Source organism: Corylus avellana, chromosome 2 (assembly GCF_965113065.1).
Source record: "Corylus avellana chromosome 2, dhCorAvel1.hap1.2, whole genome shotgun sequence".
NCBI lineage: Eukaryota > Viridiplantae > Streptophyta > Magnoliopsida > Fagales > Betulaceae > Corylus > Corylus avellana.
This window is the reverse complement of record NC_142491.1, coordinates 7,632,176-7,652,924: the sequence shown is the minus strand read 5'-3', so window position 1 is coordinate 7,652,924 and position 20,749 is coordinate 7,632,176. Positions and strand designations below refer to the sequence as shown.

General features: G+C 34.5%; 2 protein-coding genes across 4 annotated transcripts in view; one reads left to right on the top strand and one right to left on the bottom strand.

Moving 5' to 3' along the window:
* LOC132177969 (ARM repeat superfamily protein) overlaps positions 1-4,324 on the bottom strand; it is a 39,382-nt gene extending 35,058 nt beyond the window's left edge. For both annotated transcript variants that reach the window (XM_059590439.2, XM_059590445.2), the window contains exons 1-3: positions 4,007-4,324; positions 2,552-2,800; positions 2,291-2,451 (exon numbers count right to left, since the gene is read on the bottom strand). In XM_059590439.2, the coding sequence (XP_059446422.1) occupies positions 2,291-2,451; positions 2,552-2,789 (399 nt within the window). In that variant the 5' untranslated portion in view covers positions 2,790-2,800; positions 4,007-4,324. The remainder of the gene's footprint in view (positions 1-2,290; positions 2,452-2,551; positions 2,801-4,006) is intronic.
* A 10,399-nt stretch (positions 4,325-14,723) lies between these two features.
* LOC132186575 (transcription factor MYB33) lies at positions 14,724-19,946 on the top strand. 2 transcript variants are annotated; one of them, XM_059600565.2, is made up of 6 exons: positions 14,724-14,981; positions 15,264-15,381; positions 15,693-15,744; positions 16,530-16,966; positions 17,885-18,890; positions 19,344-19,946. In XM_059600565.2, the coding sequence occupies exons 4-6, from the start codon at positions 16,607-16,609 to the stop codon at positions 19,643-19,645; spliced, it is 1,668 nt and encodes a 555-aa protein (XP_059456548.2). In that variant the 5' UTR covers positions 14,724-14,981; positions 15,264-15,381; positions 15,693-15,744; positions 16,530-16,606; the 3' UTR covers positions 19,646-19,946. The 2 variants fall into 2 exon arrangements, with proteins under 2 accessions (XP_059456548.2, XP_059456554.2); XM_059600571.2 differs by lacking the exons at positions 14,724-14,981; positions 15,264-15,381; positions 15,693-15,744 and having other exon boundaries at positions 16,227-16,966.
* Positions 19,947-20,749: the final 803 nt, after the last annotated feature.

Genomic DNA, 20,749 nt, shown 5'->3' with positions numbered 1-20,749 from the left:
GCAATACTTGCAAGGAGAGGAAAGAGGGACATGAAGTATGCAGGTGAATTAAAAAGTGTGCTCTTGATAAGGGTAACCCTCCCACCCTTAGACAAATACATTATTTTCCAACTAGCCAAACAATGCTCTATCTTCTCAATAACATCGGCTCCCAACAGTAGACCAAGATACTTCAAAGGTAAAGAGGAAACCCCACAACCCATACTACCAACCAACCCAACTACATTATCAACAATTCGCACATAAACCAATTCCTACTTAGCTAAGTTTATCTTCAAGCCCGAAACAACTTCAAAACGTAAGAATAAGCCCGAGGGTGACAAACTTGATTTGGATCAACCCCACAGAAAATCAAAGTACCATCAGTAAACAGAAGGTGAGAGATATCAATCCATGTCCCCACAGAGAAGCCAGACAACAAAACCCCACTCATTGCAGCAGAAACCATCCTACCCAACGTCTCCATCACAATGAGAAAAGAGACAGAGGGTTCCCTTGTCTCAAGCCAAGGGAGCTACTAAAAAATCCCGTGGGCATGCTAGTCACCAATACCAAGGAAATACAAGATGTGCATGATTGAGAGGTGAAAGTGGTCTCTGCTTGCTTTGAATGTTTGTATTCTCAAGCAGTAAGGCAAGGAGGTGAGGATAAAATTTGTTGGATTTCCTTCTAAAAGAAAATTGTTTGAAGTGAAGTCTTACTATCACGTTTTTTTTTTTTTTTTTTATAAGTAATATTCAAGTTTTATTAAAAGCATAAGGTGCCCCTACGTACACTGGAAGTATACAAGCGGAAACACCTAACTAGAAAAAGAAAAACGACCCACCCAAAACCCTCAACATAAGCGCCCAGCACAACCAAGTCTTACTATCACGTGTTATTTACTTTGGTAAGTTTTCATTTTCCTTGGAAGAGTATTTTGAGAGTTAAAGGTTCCCTCGAGAGTAACATTCTTTGTGTGGACGGTAACTTTGGGAAAAATCTTGAATTTGGATAATTTTTTTTTTTTTTTTTTTATGTCGGGAAACCTGTCCAAGGCAGGACCCTTCGGACCCACCCCTGCAGAGTAAACCCCGGTCCCGTGCACCGCACCCTTGGAAGTTTCCCTACACGGAACTGGTTAAATCACTGACTTTTCACCAAGGGATGTGGCCACAAAGGATTGTTTGCACCCATAAGGTATTGAACCTTGGACTTTGAAGGGATGATACCTCAAGACCAAGGCCTCCACCACTTGGGCCAACCCCTTGGGGTTTTGGATAATTTATGAAAGAGGAATGTTATTGTGGTGAAATAGTGTTGAAAGTGAAAGAAAAGTGAAGAATCTATTGATCACCTCTTTCTTCATTGTGAGGTTGCAAAAGATTTATGGAGTTCACTTTTCCAATTGTTTAGTGTTACAAGAGTCATGCCTCAAAAGGTGAGAGAGTTGTTGATGAGTTGGCGAGGACAATTGGGACTCCGTACTGCTTTGAAAGTGTGGAGGTTGGCTCCTTTGTGTTATCCCAAGCATTTCTCAAACTAAGGAATATTCATGTTTATACACGTAAATCTAGACGCAAACTTACACGTGTACTTTTCATATGAACTTTCCTTGCATAAATTGATTTATTTCTAACCAATTAAAAACTCTTGGGATATTTCAAACAAGCATCACCGGTCACCTAAATAATACACAGAAATTAATATGTAGACATTGGAGCATATAATAATAGAGTTACTAGATTCGATCAGCCAGTCAAAACAATAATGATGCAATCCTCTTATTACAAAAAATCAAGACGAGCCAAATAAGCCATACACTGCCAAAAGGGAAAACAACAAAATGTTTAAATTTGAATCATATGCCACTACAATGGCAAATGCATTATCAGTAGCACAACCTACTAAAAATTAAAATCTCTTTTGCATAATTATTAGCAACATAACCAAGCTAAATATTGGAACCACAAGTAATAAACATCAAAGTCGAAAGTGCAAAATAAATTTAAAATAATAAAAGAATAAATTTTAAATTTTAAAAAAATAATAAAATAAAGATCTGCAGAAGGATCATCTAGTAGCTCAATTCATTAAAAAGCCATCAAATCATAAAAACTTGTTAGGCAGGAAAACTTGAATTCAAAGGAATCCAATGGACCAACTTAAAGATGACACTAGAAGCATATCTTAAACATCACAAATGTGTACATGCATGTGTAAAAGGAGTGGAACACAACAGTTAAGATGCATACATAGGCACACACACACACAAATGGACAGATTTCTTAACGTATGCACTATAAGTAACCTGGCTCAAGAAGTTCATCGACTCTTTAACCACATCCCGGAACCGATCATCATCAAACCACCCAAACTTTGTAACTCGACACAAGAGTTGAATTAGTGATGCAGTTACAAAAGTCTGCAATTCAGGTCCTCTGGTGGCCAGATAGTTAATAAGGTAGTTTCCTACAAATAAAGTTCAAAAGTTCAATTTTAGGAAGCAAAGTAAGAAAGAAAAGGAAAAGGAAAAGCATAAGCCATTTAGCGAACAGGATTAAGAAATTACGGATATCAAGACGGAGCTGTAGAGCGAGGCTATGCTCAGTGACTTGCTTCAGCAAACTTGAACTAGCGAGCATCAATGCATAAGGTGTCAATGCATGGTCAAGAATGTATTGGCATTGGGAAATATAATCAGTGTTCACTGAAAAGCATTTCAAAGTGCTCTCTGCATGAGCTCGTTCTACTGAGTCCTGAGAATTGTACAGCCTCTCACACAATGCCTCTAGTTGTGCTAGCTCCATTGCAATGGAATCTGAAACAAATGGCATTAATATCACATTACCAACACCATCCCTTCAAAGCAAGTTCCAGAATATCCATAGCAACAACACCATCGCGTTTCACTTGTTTTACTTCTATGTACCATGGAATGGATTAACTCAATAAGCCTTCGTTTGGATCCAAAGAAAATGAAAGAAAAGAAACATAAATATTTTGATCATTTGTTAAGTCCTTTTAACGCAACAACATTAACCACAGTTCAACAAATTAACCATTCAAATCACTTTTCTCAGCCACCAAACAGAGAATAATAAACAGAAAATAGAAAAACACGACCAAAGTAACATCTAACACCTACGCCACACAGTCAGCCGAGATTTTAACCTATCAAGTGTAGTTGCAAAAGGAAAATGAAAATGAAGTGAAAATCACTGAGATGTATTCATTAGATAACGGCTCTTCCGATAAAACGATTGCAACGAAGATTCAAATATGGGAACTACTGAGTTTCAATTCCAAAGTTTCTAATAAAACAAGGAGAATGTTAAAACCTAAAGATAAAGGCAAAACGAAAAAACCATTCCAATGGCACGCCCTGGCACGAATTCATTGCACAATGAATTTTCCTAAAGAAACATTTTCCGAGAAGGATTGCAACAAAGATTCAACCACAAGGACTAAATTTGACAGTTTTCATTGCCAAATTTCGAAGAAAACATAAAGCAAATTGAAGTCTAAAGCTAAAAAAAAAAAATGAAAAAGCCATTGCACCGAAGCAACTGGAAATTTTTGCCCGAGAAAATGCAAGAAAGCTCTTCTGAAAAAAAAAAAAAAAAAAAAAAAAACAAAAAAAACAAATGCGACCAAGATTGAAAAATAAGTATAACTCAGATTTCATTGCAAATTTTCCAAAAAACGAAAAGGAAAGTCAAGCTTAACGATAAAAAGAGAAATGGAGCAAAGCAGCTGGATTTTTCGTCTTCCAAGAAAACGATTGCAACGAAGATTGAAAGACAAGTACTTCACTACAGAAATTCCAACAAACAAAAAGGAAAGTCAAGTTTTAAAAAAAAAAAAAAAAAAAAAAAAAAAGTCATTGCAGCAAAGCAGCTGGAATTTTTGCCATTTTCCGAGAAAACGAAAGAAAAAAATTTCCAATAGAAAGAAAGAAAACAAAACAAAGAGAAGCATCGCAATGATCAGTGAAAAAAAAAAGGAGAAAAACAGAGTAAACTACCTTATTGGGATCTATCTGAGATCCAAACCTTGTTGGCGTTGCGTTTTATTCTTTTTTTGTTTTTTCAACTGATTTGGATTAAAATAGGGAACATCGACGAGAGAGAGAGAGAGAGAGAGAGAGAGAGAGGAAGTTTTGGTTTTTGCTTTCTTGATTAGTGAAGGCTTGGTTGGGCTTTAATATGCGATGGCGGTGGCGAGAGCGAGAGAGAGGAGGTCCTTTGGAGCACGGTGGTGTCTCGTCGGCTGCGAGGATGGTGCGGTGCGTTGCGTTGCTGTGCGGTCCAGCTTCTCTTTTCTTTGGCTCATCAGGGTTCAATGGGCCGGCTGCCTGATTTGGACCAAACCTTCATTTCTTCCTCTCACTTAATCCCAACACGTGCACTTTCTCCATTTTAGAAAGGAAATTAAGAACTTTTAACTATAATTAAAAAAAAATAAAAAAATAAAATAAAATAAAAAAAGGAAAAGGAAATGTTGGTGTTCTCTTAGTGTTTGTATGGTCATATGAGAATATTATTTTCTAAAAATACCAAAAAATAAACCAGCCCCACCGATCCCTTATTTCTCTCATCTGGTTTTTAGAAAATAATATTCACCTAAAATCGGAAAAACACCTAACATTTCCTTTTTAAAAAAGAACAAAAAAAATAGTTGGTGTTCTCATTGTGTTTTTATGGTCCTAGGAGAATATTATTTTCTAAAAAAAATCAGAAAAGAAACTGGCCCCACCGATCCCTTATTTCTCTCGCCTGATTTTTATAAAATAATATTTACCTAAGACTGAATAATACCTAACATTCCCCTTTTAAAAAAAGAAATGAAGGAGATGATTAATAATATAAGGAGGACTAGAGTCCTTTTAGATATGGTGTGTCATTTAAAATTATAGATCAAAATTCAATAATGATCATCTCAAATTTAATAATGATTTTAAAAGTTTTGTCACATTTGAAAGAACTATAAGAAGACTCTAGTCCTCTTTATATCATTACTCGAAGGAAATCATCATAAATAAAATTAAATAAATAAATTCCTTTTGGATGGCCTCTCCCAACTCTCTTTGGGTCAGTCCATGATAGGCTTATATTATATCTCACAAGTGACCCTAAGGAGCATTTGGATGGGCATATAGGATTTTTGGCTTTCATATTTGGACCAAAGGCTCTTTCTTCGTCACAATGTATATGAGGTTTTAACCTGATTAATCTCAATACGTGCATTTATGTACATCAGCTTGTATTTAGCACATATTTACAATGTTAATGTGACAATTCTAAATTTTAACATTTAATTGAGACGATTACATTAATATTGTAGGTTTGTTGTATGATAAAAATGTAGTTACTAGCACTACTCATAATATAATAGTTATAGGGTTGTACATGAGGATGCAAATGCGCATTAACCACATCCACATTGTCATTATACCGATATCGCTTTTAGGTAACCGCATTCACATCCGCATCATGTAATTACTAATTGATGTCCGCTATTTACATATACAATAATCGAATGCAAATGCGATTATTAGCATTAATCGCATCCACATCGGCATTATGCAGATCTCGCTTTCAGGTAACTGTATTCGCATCCACATCATGCAATTACTAATTGATATATATATATATATATATATATATATAAAAAGGTATGCGGTTGTGGTTATTAATCGTCTGCATTTACAGCCCTAAATAGCCCATCAATTATTTCAGTTGTTATCCTTTTACTAATATGAAATAATATTTAAGTAATTATCAAAAAAAGACATCAACAAGAGGGTAAGAAATAAAACAAAAAACGCTTAAAATAAATTTTATGAAAGAATAATGTTAATCAATCAGCAAAAATTACCAATCATTGTTTAAAGTTTTATATGTCAAAATAGATGCAAGAGCTTGAGAAGTGGGCTTGTAAAAAGCCCATTTGAAGGGTCCATACAAGAGGTGTCCTTGCATGGTATATACAATAGCCCACTGAAAGTTAGTCTACAAATGGGAATTATTGTTTTGTGTCAAAACTTTTAAGACTGAATTAAATTATGTTTTTATTATTTGGCTTAATAAGCCTTGGTTTGTCTTTATCTAAATAAGAACTTTATAAAAAGGTTAGCTAGGTTATATTATGAGAAAAATTTAATAATAATGAACAAATTGAGATATGGGTGTCGGTAGCCCAAATGGAAAAGAAAAAATAACATATTTTGTATTTATCTTTCTTTGTAAGATCTATTCGAAAAGAGTAATTTTATTCATCTCTCTTTCATCCTCCCAAAGCCTATGTGGTGTCGTCCGAGAATGATGCCACATAAGCTTTGGGGGGATGGAAGGGAGACGAGGGGTGATGTAAAGGCTGTATAGCCTTACTCATTCGAAAAAACACTTTGATTATCTTTGATAACTCTACCCTAGGCAGCAGGGGAGGGTCCTCCCTCCCCCCTCCCTTTCCTCCCCTTTTCCTTTCTCTTCTTCCTCATTTGCTTAGATCCGCCATTCAGACTCTCTACCGGCCTGTCATGTTTTTCGCACCGTCATCCCACCAGATTTGATGGGGTTTTTAGATCTATTTTCTTCATAATCAAATATGGCTTTTTCCATCAGTTCCGTCTATCTACACTATCGCTTACCATGCTCGTCGGCCACCCCTTCTTCCAACCGTCGGTTTTCACGCATCATTCTGCAGGCCATGCAGCGGCGCATGGGTCCCACACGCTAGCGTGTCAGCGACATCGTCATTAGGAGTGTGGTGTTTTTTACTATTTTTTTTATTATGTATTTTCGTTTTTGCTTATGAATAAGAAAAGTATGATGTTGCTCCGGTTGCAATAGGTTTTGGATTTGTTGTTTTCTTAAGTTTTGTTTAAGAATAACAAAATAGTTTTCACTTTTCAGTATGTCTTTTGTTTTTTTCTGGTTCTTTTTCTGTAAGCAAACTATTGACCGGTGACGGAAGAGTTATCAAGTTTATGGAAGAATTGTCATTGATGAAAGAGACAGCGACCAGAGATGTGATTCGTCAATTTATGTTGTAGATCTACATATTGATTGTGATGATGACATTTATAAGGTATTATTTTGTAATAGCCCTAGAGGCTATTGGGTATGTCATATATAGTGTTGGAATGGTAGAGTTTTCAACTTGTATCTTTGGCATTGTATGATGAAGGATTTTGCTCAAGATTGATTCTATATCAATGAAGATAATTCGTTCATTTTAAAAAAAAAAATATGGCAGTTTTGAAGGTTTGTTTGATATATTTTGATTTTTTAGACCCTACTTGTGTCATACTGTAGTGAATGATATGCTGCTTTGGAATTGCTTGGAAATGCTGTGCAAAAGCAATTAATAAAAAGTAAAAAACGTACACCTAGTTTAGGGTTTAATAAATAGAGTTGTGAAAATATTGAACATGTTTGAAAAAATTCAAAATTAACATTGGAGTGCCTAGTTACCAAATGTCTTTTGGGCTCAATCGGTGGAGACTCATTTGGGCATGGCAGCAACAAAGCTCATACCCTCAGGTAACCATTTGTTGGTCCAAAGCTCATTGGGTCTCAAGGGGCCCAAAGCCCAACGGGTCACCACCGAGAAGTAAGCGCATGCATGGCAACAAGGCCAAAAATGTTGGGCCACCTCCACGCCACAATGGGCTATATGCCCCACTCGGAACAATCCTTCGAGATCCCGTTCACACGATTCAAATGCTATGGACAACGTTGTATAACCTGATCCTAATACTTGTGAGAGAAACTGTCCACGTCTAAGAGTCTGTTTGGGATTGTGTTTGAAAAATATAATTTTTAAGTCAAAAAGAGTTTTTCGGCAAAAGCTTTATTTTTAAGCTTTTGCCAAAAATGCGTTTTGGTCATTTTTAACTTTTTTGGACCCATAAAAGTGTTTTTAATTTTTTTTACTAAACGAATATTTTTTTCTTCAAATCGATTTTTTTAGTGTTAAAAACACTTTTATATCCCTCAAACAGAATCCCAAACAAGCCCTAAAACCAGTGTGTAAAGAAGATAGACCATACTTTGTGTTCGGAAAGCCTCTTAGCCTATAAATAGAAGGGAAACACACTACCAATTGGTACACTTATTCTGCCACTTAGTAAATACTCTATCCTTTTGCCTTTCTTCCTCACCAAAGATGGTCCGCATTGGTCTCTTATGGAGCCTCTCTAATTTTTTTAAGTCCTTCATTACAGATCTCTTAGAACATTAATTTGATGTGCAGTCACAAATATCATATCCCTAAGTACTTGACCTCATTTGTTTTGAATTTTCCAAAATTATAACCACAAATCACTAAGAAGCCATTCGATGAAAAATATACAAATCCCAATTATGCCGGGAACACAAAAAAAAAAAACCACTATAACTAGAAGTACTGCTATTTCCGCTCCGGTCGTCGTTGCCTCCACATAGTCACGATAATTCTAATCAGATCAAACTACCTTCCACCCTATAGAAAAATGATTGATATCAATAATTTGTCCATATTTTTTTTATATTATTTTACAAATTTAATAAATAAACCATTAAATTTGTTGGGTTCATCATTGATTTACGTAGAATCCACATAAATCCACAAATTTAATAATTAATTTGTAAAATAATATAAACAAAATATTAACACTAATTATTTCTCATAAAAAAAATAAAAAAAAACCCCTAAAACTTATATATTATTATTATTATTATCCATCGCCTCTCTTTTCTTCTGCCTTATTTTTCCTTCGTTTCCATGGGCGGATCTAAGTGCGGCATCACCGGGTTTATAGCCCCCAGAATTTTTATTTTTTTAATATATATACCTTTATATTATTATTATTATTATTTTGGCATATATGGCGGAAATACGGGTAGGATTTTTATCTTTAGCCACCAAATACAACGAACTGAGACCCCTATTTTCCTCACTGAACGCCGACTTTTCCTCTTACTCTATTTTATACGTGAAAGAAAAGAAAAGAAACCAAACCCAGAAGGGAAAAACGCCAAAAACACAAAAGGAAAGAGAGAGAAAAAAAAATCAAAATTGAATACATGTCAACTACTAACTCTAGGACATTGGAGTAGTTGCAATCATGATCGGAAAAATATATCCATGTTCATTGTCTCATGACAAGTTTCACGTAATATTACCATATCTTGATATCATATCTCTTTGTGTCCCAAAACCAATTGTTGAAGTATCTCTTACTCTTTTCTCTCCGTAAATTTTTTTTTTTTTTTTTTTTTTTTTTTTTTTTTTTTTCGGGGCATGCATGAGACTCTGTAACGAGAGTTCTCATATCTGATTAGTATAAATTATTTTGAATCCTACTGATATTCTAATGGATTTAGACCAAACTATGACTCAACCGAACTTAAGGGAGCGCTTGCAATTTTCATCGTTTAGGTTCTTCTTGCTGTTGGTTCCTAGTCAGTAGATGCTACTATGATCATGTCGTGTCCCTCTTGAAACCACTTTTAGAGGACGCTTGAGATTGTATTTGAGAAATAGAGTTTTTAAATAAAAAAAAAAACTTTATTTTTAAGCTTTTTGCCAAAAGTGCGTTTTGACAATTTTTAAGATTTTTTAACCCTTAAAAGTGCTTTCAATTTTTTTTACCAAACGAATTTTTTTAGTGTAAACGCACTTTTAGACTACTCAAACGCACACACAAACAAGCCTTGTGTGCAACAAGCTCTAAATAATTTTTTTCCTATTTTTGGAACAAAGATCTTCATACAAAATGTATCAATTTCTCTTGATTATTTTACAAATTATAAATAAAGTTGTAGGAAAAGTTTTGCATTTTCCAACCAAATAAATCCATACATACATATATACACTATAAAGCAAAATATTCTTTACCATTGAATGCGTGGTTTCATCATCTCACCCCAAAAACATTGTATATATGTTTGAGGGGCTAAGCATTTGTGGCATTGCTTACATCATTTGCCTGCAACTGCAAGTTGGGTGGGAGTTGAGACAAATTAAGAGCAATTGAAGGAAAATAATAAAGGAAAAAGAAACATATTGATTGGGTTTTCATCACGAGAAGCTTGCTTCTTCTATCTGGCTAGCTAGCTTTTCTTCCATTGGAATACTACTTCTTCTTTTTGTTTATAATGTGTTATCATGATCATCTCTTCCTTTCTCTTTTTATCCATAAAAAAGCCTCATCAGCAACCTCTTTACGTTATCGACTCTACGGAATGGGAAAATCCAATAAAGACAATTATAATTAGTGCAACATCATCTTCGATTCTAGTGCTCTTGTTCTCATGCACATTATTGCATGACAAAATTGGATAATGAAAGTAGCCCTTATGTTATCCATTCCTATCCTCTATTTGATTGATCATAATGAGAGAGAGATGACGGATGAGTAATTCTATATACTATATCCGGTCACCTGCCATCACACCTCTATTTACTGGGCTTGTTAAAAAACAAAATAATATTCAATGACTGATGGACACCGGCACATCAACCAGCAGATCAAAGTGTATGTACATTTTTCTTTAGTGAATTAAGAAAAAATGTAAAATTAGTCATTGTGATTTGCTTGATTTACAATTAGATTCATGTGGTATCAAAATGACCTCAAAAGTCTTTGGCGTATGCAAAAAAATTAATTTAGTTTTTACAGTCAAATTTCACCCACTAATTTAACAAATTTTGTTGAGACTGACCTAAATATGACAAATATCACAATTTTATTGGCTCTAATGTTTCACGTTATCAAAATTTGTTAAGTCAGTAAACGTAATTTGATTGTATGGACAAAATTGTTTGTTTGGCATACTTCAAAGACTTTTGAATTCATTTTAATACCACATTAATTTAATTGCAAATCAAGTAATTATGAAGGACTAGTCATACTCGTTTACTTCATTACTTGCAGTGATTTCTACATATATATATATATATATATATATATATATATATATATATATACCGCATTATTTTTGCAGGCTATATATATATATGCCACTTGTGCACAATTTTGCAATAATATGAGAGAGAGAGAGAGAGAGAGAGAGAGATGAATGACATCACTCTATCACCCATCTTGAGAAAAGTGATAATATGAGGCCTCACATTAGCACATTGGCCTAAATTAGGGGATGTACATAGAAAGAACAAAACATTCTCTTTGGTGGCTTCCTATGAATGAAAAATTGCAAAGTCTGATGATGTAATTAGCTCTGCTTCAGTAGTAGAATATTCCAAATGCAATAAGTTTGATACTAGTATCCTGCAATAGTTTATGGCTTTTATATATATATATGAAATTTATTATAATACTCGATTAGTGTCCCATTATTGGCATGCATGCGACTTGAACAATTGAGGCATGTTATAATATTAATTAATTAAAATTTTATTTTTGGGATGAGAGCATTTAAAGTAACTTTTTATATCTGGTTAAGTAATGTTTAAGTGATTAAAATTATCTATTTCTATAAGTTTAAGCTTTCGGAATAAATGATGATTTAACATAGTATCGTCGAATTAAATTTACCTTTCTTATAAGTTTAAGCTTGTAGGACAATTGGTAATTTAACATAGTATCATATCCGACGAATGGCCTCAAACAAATTTTCTGGTTGATGTTCTGTTCTTATTTTTGGCTCGTCGTCCTACATCAGGAGGAATGTAGGGGGCAGGGGATAGTTATAGGTTGAGGACGGCGGGGAGGGTAGAGTTGATAAATTTTGACACGAATCCAACATAAAATTAATGTGTTAGGGTTGAAAGACTTTACTTATTTAATTAAATAAATCGGGTTATGGTTAACTTATATAGTCTTATACCTATGTTTTAAGTTTTGACACGATTTGACTTGACATGCGACGTTTAGAGCTAACAAATTTTGGCACGATTTGCGAATTCAATACGAACCCAATACAAAATTAACAAGATATTATTTTTATTAAAAAAATAAACTAAAGATTATAATGCAGGGAAGGAAGAAAATCCAACTCAGGGTCCGTCAATCGCTGTTGCCCTAAAGTACAGCTTCCTTGATTGTGCAGTGGAAGATCCCACCGAACACCAATCACTTTCGCCTCTGACCTTTGACTGCATAATATTGTTTGATTATGATAAAACTTGTATTATATTCCTCTTTTGTACACTTAAATGCCACCATATTTGACAAATTGATTGAGAGAGTGCACCATATTCACACATGAGTGGATAGATAAATGAACATTTTTTTTTCTTATTTTAGGGTAGACACAGTAAAAGTGAGTTCATTCTAAGATGGAGCTATTATTATTATTATTATTATGGATTTTCATGCTACTTTAAGTCAGTTGGTGAAGGCAGCGGCGGTTCAGACTTCTACGGAGAAAATTTGAATAGGAGAATATACTCTGTTCCTTCATGATATTGTAATCGTCCATAGTTGTACGACTTGATTTTCATGAATGAAATACCGGAAGTTCACTTCATAAAAAGGTCCGTTCCTATACTTTTGATTTGTTCAATTTACTTTTTTATTAATTTATTTTTTAAACGATACTTCAACTTCTTTCATTGCAAACTGCTCTAAAAGAACAATATCATGAATACGTTTAGGGATTTTCTCCATCCATATTTTCTCAGTGACCTCCCTAACCGCTGCCTTAACGAGCCCATGAGCAGCAGCATTCGCTGCTCTATTAAGGTGATAAGACTCCCAACTCCTAAAATTTGTTAACACCACTTTAATATTTTCCACTATTTGCCAAGTCAGGGTAGTAGATTTGATAGCACACAACGCTGATATAGCCTCCCGTACCACCGGTTCTTGATAACCATTGATAGTTTTGCTTTGTCCACAAGCACTATCCCTTTGTAGTCTCGGACTATTACCCCTATTCCCACCTGTTTAAAACTAGAATTGATAGTCACGTCTTAGTTGATTTTGTAGGAGCCACGAGGAGGGTTAGCCCACCGCGCTGGACCCCTGCCCTATAAGTGTAGTCTAAGAGTATTAGTAATAGATGTTCAATATGTCATTTCTTTCTTTATGTTTAAGAAAAATTTCAAAAAAATCACAAAAACCTACTCATATCAGATTCTCTACATTTAACCAACCATTAAGGTTGCTACAGTGTTTCTATATGTCATTAAAGATAAACATTTATCTTTCATCTCTTATCTTTCATCTTTTTATCTTTAATTGAAAATTGTGTGAGATTTTGTAAAAAAAAGTGAGAATAGGTAGAGAAAACTTGTAGAGGGACGTTTTTTAGTTATTAGCAAAGTCAAGTAGTCTTTTTTTTTTTGATAATTATTTTTGTTGTATCTAGACTAATACTAATCCATCTATCAACACTTTTCATTAAATTGTAATATTGATAATTTGTTCAATTGTTCAAACATCGTACGAAAAGCAAACTACTCAATTAAAAAAAAAAATTAGACTAATTATTAGTCAATTAACTATTGTTAAGATTTTATTATTTGAGTTAATTAAATAAATTAATACAAACCTTAAACAATCTAATGTGGAGTCTATATATTTATTACACATATATACATACATACAAACCCACACTTATATTTGGAAAATGTTAAGGTCACAACATAAATCTAACTTATAGCCAACTTCTTTCTTACGTGTCATTTAAAAAAAAAAAAAAATTTTTGATAGAGAGGATTTTGGGTCTGAAAATTTGGGAAAAAAAACAATTTGTTTGGTTTAAAATTCAATTTTTTTTTTACACGTAGGAGAGAAGTTGGCCATGAGTTGGGTTCGTGTTGTGTCTGTATCAAACCTGCTTATATTTATTTATAATTGGATAGAAATTTCCTCCAAACTAATTTGAAGGAAATATTTTCCAACCCATTTAAAATAGTACAAAGTCTTTATAAATATTTAAAACACACATTAAATTCTTAAGGTCATTAATAGCAGTTTACTAATTTAAACTAACGTTTTAAATATTTATAGACACTAGCACTATTTTAAATAGATTGAAGGATATTTTCTTCAGACTTGTTTGGAAGAAATTTCCGTCTTTCATAATTTTATTTAGTAAACTCCTATATAGTTGCCTTACAAGTTACAACTGGCTAATATAACATTAAAACTTAGTTATTGGACCACCAATTTTTTATTTTTTTTAACAAGTACTGATTTTTATTGCTACGTTATACAATTATATGACAATTATAAATGAGTCTACTAAATAACATTACTCCTAAAATTCAAACTATATTTATTACAAAAAATTTGTTCTGTAATGTAATAAATGAGTAATGCTATATATTCAACTCCTATATTCTATTTGATTGACGTGACCGTGCCCATGACTCATAAGCAATGCCACCTCAACAGAGTAAAATGAGAATATAATAAGAGTTGATTATTTAACATTACAGATTTTTTCTTCTTCTTATTTTTATTTGTTAAAATAATAAAAATAAAATTATATACAAATTCATGCAAGCTAGTTATATAGGAAGCCAAGATTAATTAATATATAATAAAATAAAGATAAATGTTATAGTGCAATAAAAATATCATTTTTTGCTTCTAAAAGTCTTAGGTGGCAAGATGTTATAGGCCTCATCCGTAATTTGCTGTAGTTCTACTCACTGATGGGCCTATAACCTCTTACTACTTACGACTTTTATGAGTTAAAAATTGTATTTTTATCATACCGTAGGGTCTCTAAAATATAAGGTAAAAGAGGTAATTTACCCGGTCTTATTCCGAGCACATTGTCCCTAATTTCCCTCGGCTCGTGCCCATTTCTTTCGCTTCTCAAATCCCCCCAATCTCTCAACTCAAAAATCTCTTCCTCCCTCACTTCATTTCCTCTACAAATCTCTCTCTCTCTCTCTCTCTCTCTCTCTCTCCGTATGTGAGTGTTAGTAGTGTGTGTGTGTGTTCGTGTGCGTGCGTGCGGATCTGGGTTTTCTTGCTTTGTTTTGCTCTCTCCCAGCTCTGATCCTCTGCGAACTGTTTCACACTTCACGGTTAGGTTCATTTCTATCTCTCTCTCTGTCTCTCTGTCTCTCTGTGGATTTTCGTTTGCTTTCTTAGGTTTATTTGGATCTAGGAAAGGATTATAATCTGTCTTTGTTTTTGGCTTATTCGTCTCTGCGAAGCTCCTAATTTCGGAGCTTTGAGTTTTCCAGCTGATTTTGTGAAAATTAGGGTTTCTGAGCTGATTTTCGTAGAGATTTCTTGAGTTTTACTTCAAGTTTGGGCGAAATTCAGTTCTTCTGATTTCAATTTGTCTATTTTTTAACCTTATTCTCAGCTCCGAGCTCAATCAGGCGCGCTCTCCGAGCTTTCAATTTATCTTGTAGTCCAATTTCTGCGATAGAACTCGCATTTCGGCGATTTACAGCTTTAATCGCCCTCTTGGTCAGATTCAGGTATCCAGTTTGGCTCTTTCTTTCACTCTTTCTTTTTGGAGAATAAAAGCTTGTAACACTTTTTTTGGTTGAATTGGGTTTGTATAAATATGATGGGTGATTGAGCTGAGAGTTGCTAACTTCTTTATTATTATTACGATTCGCTATATGTAGCAGCCTGCAATTCACTTTTTTCTGAGTCCATTTATTATAATTATAAATGTGTTTCGTGTTGCAATAAATAACATTTATTGTATTTTAATGAATTAAAGATGGGATTTTATTTTGGTGGACAAAATTGAATTCTGATCAGGATTACGTTGGCCTTTCAGGCTTCCATGGGTCAAAGGCATAATCCATTACGAGAACATAAGGGAGATCGAGGTTAACATCATTAATTCACATCAGATTGTTATTTTAATTGCCCATTGGGCTTGCTGAGTTATTGGTGTGCATAAGCTTTTAATGTTACTGTTTTGCATTTTTATGTGTCGTGCCTACGATTCTTTTGGCTATTTACCCCTAAGTTGCTTCTACAATCATCGCAACTATTTTTGTTTCATTTTCCAACTATCATTATCCATACATGATGTTGGGTCGTTTATAATTATGAGATGAAGTGATTTTCATTTATAGCAGTGCTATCTATATTAGCTCTGCTTGTAGTTTGTCATGCTCGGCAACAGGAGCAGCCCCAAAAAATCTCAAAAAATCCTTTTGGCCTCCAAAAATTCTAAAACTCTCCTGAACACCCCACCCCCCAAATCTGAAAAGTTTTCTTTGACCCCACCCCCCACCCCCCCAAAAAAAAAAAAAAAAAAAATCTGAAATAACCGGGGCTCCCCCAGAATCTGAAAGATACATATATCTTGTTTTTTTTTGTTTTTTTTTTTTCTCTTTAAAACCCAAAAATTTGGTCCCAAAATCTTTGAAAAAATATCTGGGAGTATTTTTCAAACCTAATGAGGGGAGGCATTGTCTTGCAATAGGGTGTAGTCCATGCCCCTCAAATCAAAAATCTATGCTCTGCCTGCACGGCGAAGAGTGTATAACAAAAATATTGAGTGAGTGGGAGGTGGAGTGCAAGTATTATGAAGTGGAAAGAAAAAAAGAGCTACCCTTCTACTTATCTGTGTTAAAATTTTGTTCCTTCTCCTCTTTTTGTTCAGGCTGTCATCCTACAGCCTGAACAAAATTGCATGGTTCTCAGCCAGTGGCAAGGGTTGGTTTCATCAAAGATTGAGAAATGACTCACTCAACAAATGAGTGTGAAGGTGGGGTGCTCCCCAAGGATCAGAGTGAGTCTCCTTTGATTAATGAAAGTAACGAAGGAAGCCCGGGTGGAGGGGCTGCTCTGAAAAAAGGGCCATGGACATCTGCTGAAGATGCAATTTTGGTGGACTATGTCAAGAAGCATGGGGAGGGGAACTGGAATGCTGTTCAAAAGCACTCTGGGTTGCTCCGATGTGGAAAAAGCTGTCGATTGCGGTGGGCAAATCACCTAAGGCCAAACTTGAAGAAGGGCTCATTTACAGCAGAAGAAGAACAGCTGATCATTGAACTCCATGCCAAGATGGGAAATAAATGGGCACGTATGGCAGCACATGTAAGTATATAGTATGCTTCTCTTGCTTTGGATAGGCTATAATCGTGCTCTGTTTTTCCCCCCTCTCTGATTTAAGCGTATCATTAGTTTTTGCATGTAAGAGATTCATAACATGGAAAGCTTATACCATGTTATCATGGATCTGTAGTTATATTTCTTTTTTTGAAATATGTAGCAACATATTTTAAGAATACATGCTGTGTACCATGTGGTATTGATAAATATTTTGTTTAGCCAACTCTAGCTAACTTTTCCATGGTGCATTTTCATGTGATAAATTTAGATAGTTGACACAAACTTGCCTAGATGAAGTGGTCACTAATTCTGCCTGGATACTTTGTGCTCCATCAAGGGCTAAGAAAATCAAGTAGTTACTTACCAAAACTTGGAGGATAAAAAAAGGACAGAAAATTGAGGACGCACACTGTAGTATACTAAATTCTCCTGGTTTTATGTTATTGCTAGAGCTGCTAATAAATCATTCTTCATCTGTGAAAATTAAGACTCACTTCTATAATCTTTTATTTTTTTTAAGCTTAAAAATAAAAACTAATGATTAATGTATTTATGTCCTTTCTTCTGGCCCCCAGTAATGAGAGAGGAAAAAAAAAAAAAAAAAAAAAGAGTAAGGAACCTTTTCTGTTAGAGATGAAGCATAAATGGTAGCATCTATGGTTATAATAGTTCAATTATAAAATTGCTGTTTCTGTAATATGTTTGGGATACTAAATGTGGTTTGTTTGGTATGTTTAGTCATTTAGTCTTGCATATCCGTAATATCTTTTTGTCACTGTGAATAGTTTCAAAGTTTTTTCACGTTTTGTTCTTTAGAAATTTGAGTGTATATCTTATCAAAAAAATGTGAGTGTATATATTTATTCATCTAACATAATTTATCATCTTTTTCTCTCTTCTCAGTTGCCTGGTCGTACAGATAATGAGATAAAGAACTACTGGAATACCCGAATTAAGAGGCGTCAAAGAGCTGGCTTACCCCTTTATCCTCCTGAAGTGTGTTTCCAAGCATTGCAGGAAAGTCAACATGGCCAAGACACTGTCGGGGTAAATGGTGGGGATAGAGGGCATGCTGATCTTTTGCAGACCAACAGTTATGAGATACCCGATGTCATATTTGACAGTTTGAAGGCCAATCAGGGTTTCTTACCCTATTTCCCTGATCTTAATGATATGTCCGCAGGCAGCATGGTTGTGAAAGGCCTTGGTTCTCAATATTGTACTCAATCCATGTTGCCTCGGCAGAAGCGTCTTCGAGAATCAATTGAGTTATTCCCTGGTTCTTGTATTGATGTTGGAAACGGGTTCTCTTTGTTTGAGCAGTTTCATGATGATACTTGTGATAAAGTTGCTGGATCATTTGGATGGCCTTCTCCTCTTGATCCTGATCCTACCACTAAGAACTCCGAGTCTTTCGGTGCAATTCAGGGTAGCCATTCCCTCACAAATGGCAATTCCTCTACTTCTAAGCCTACATCTGGGGCTTTGAAGTTGGAGCTCCCTTCACTCCAATATGCAGAAACTGATTTATGTAGCTGGGTTTCATCTCCCCCATGTTTACTTGAGTCAGTTGAAGCTTTTATTCAGTCTCCTCCACCACATGGTGCATTTGAGACAGATTGTTCTTCACCACGTAATAGCGGTTTGCTGGATGCTTTACTTCATGAGTCGAAGACTTTGAGTGGTGCAAAGAATCATTCATCTGACAAGAGTTCAAACTCATCTAGTGCTACTCCTGGTGATATGGCGGACAGTTCTAATTTGAACATTTGCGAGACAGAATGGGAAGATTATGGGGATTCCATTTCACCATTTGGTCATTCTGCAACTTCGTTTTTCAGTGAGTGCACTCCTATCAGTGTTAGTGGAAGTTCATTGGATGAACAACCACCTGCCGAGACATTTACTGGTGAGCATCTCTTAATGTAGTCTAGTGGATTTCGAAGTTCTTCATATCTATAGTTGGAGCAAGACTTTGAGGTGTTTTTTAAAATATTCTCAATTTCATTAAAGTTATCATTTTTTCTTTTCTTTAAGCAGTTAATATCCATCAATAAATTTTATTCTTATAATTCAGTTAGCCCCGAATTATTAATGAATTATTGCCTGCAAAATCTTTGAACCATTTCAAGAAACTCACATATGATGTCTCCTTTTTTATTCTTTTCTTTTTATTTTTTTGGTAATAACTTGCTTTTCTCATTATCAAGTTCCTCCATTGTTGTTCTCGAATTATTACTTTATATATATATAAAGTAATAATTCGAGAACAACAATGGAGGAACTTGATAATGAAAAAAGTAGAATAAGTCCTGTGAATACGTCATTATAGTTTCTCAAGTTACATTTAATTGTTCCCTAGGGATCGTTGTGAAATCAGAACCAGTGGACTTAGCTTGGGCTTCGGATAGAGAAAAAGAAAACAGAACTTGGTTGAATTTTACGCGGCCGGATGCTTTACTTGCAGGAGACTGGCATGAGCAGAGTTCTGGGTATATTAAGGACCAAAGCTTCATGACTGATGCTATTGCAACAATTCTTGGTGATGATTTGGCCTCCGACTACAAGCACGTGGTCCCTGGCACTTCTTCATCAAGTCAGGGATGCGGGTCATGTGGATGGAATAACATGCCTGCTGTTTGTCAAATGTCTGATCTTCCTTGAAACCGCGGTTGGATTTATGAACTGGAAACTTTTATCTCTTCATTCATGTTGATGATTTGTTTAATATCAGTCAAGGCTACTGAGAAAATCTCTCTTGTGGGTAAAACTTCGGGAAAGATATGCATCAGTTGTTGGCTTGCTTTGTTTGTGGCTTTTGTATTTCTCGTTTTTAAACAGTACAATGCAGGTGTGCCAACAAGGAACTATATGAGGTATGCAAGTGCATGCAGGCTTTTGCCACAATTGTAAAATAACTACGCATTCCAAATGTGGACCATTGTGATCCAATTGCTTGTGGTTACTTGATTTCTGAACACCAATTTGGTTGGATTTTTACTGTGTCTCACTTCAAATTCGTATTTTGGCTGCTGATTAGTCAAATTTTTTTGGGCAATATGTTCTTAATTATTAGTTTAGTTGTTTCATTTCACAGTAATTTTGTTGATCATATCGATTTTGGTTGTGCTCTTTATTGCCAATAGTCCCAAGAATTTCCGTGTGGGACATATATCATGGTTTCCCTGCTTTTCTCGAGTAAAAAAAGTTCACTCATCTAAACTCACATTATCTGGTGTTGATTTAGGTAGGATTTTATCAATTTTAATTTGGAAAATATTTTTTATGAGAATTTTGTAAGTGATATTGATATATGCATTTATAAAAGAATCTAATATGTTTATATAATTTAGTATGTCAATTTGAGTACTTTTCTTTTTTTCTATTTATTATAAAACTTTCTCTAAAACTTTTGATTATGAGCCAAAGCATCATGCATATCATACTTAAGACTTTCAAAATTAAGATAATTTCTTTTTCAAGCTAATCCGTTTAATATCACCTCAATCGGCTGGAGAAAATGCGTCATGAAGCGGAGTTTACTAGTTTGAATCCCATTCTCCTCCTTAAAAAAAAAAAAAAAAAAAAAAAGTAGATTTTTTCCAAACAAAAAGATAAAAGACATTAAAAAAAATGCAACCCGAGAATGTATACTATCATTTAAAAAACATTAAACACCTTAAAAAAGAAGCTATAAAAAAAACGTGTTTTTTCTTAAGGCAGAAACGCAAGATTGTCGGAACAAAATCCTCTCCAGTCCAAAATTAT

What these genes read in the sequence shown, in the direction of transcription:
- LOC132186575 (XM_059600565.2), top strand. Translation starts at nt 16,607, where the DNA reads ATGACTCACTCAACAAATGAGTGTGAAGGTGGGGTGCTCCCCAAGGAT. An exon ending in GGGCACGTATGGCAGCACAT is followed by an intron (nt 16,967 to 17,884) that starts GTAAGTATATAG and finishes CTCTCTTCTCAG; the next exon opens with TTGCCTGGTCGTACAGATAA. An exon ending in ACCTGCCGAGACATTTACTG is followed by an intron (nt 18,891 to 19,343) that starts GTGAGCATCTCT and finishes ATTGTTCCCTAG; the next exon opens with GGATCGTTGTGAAATCAGAA.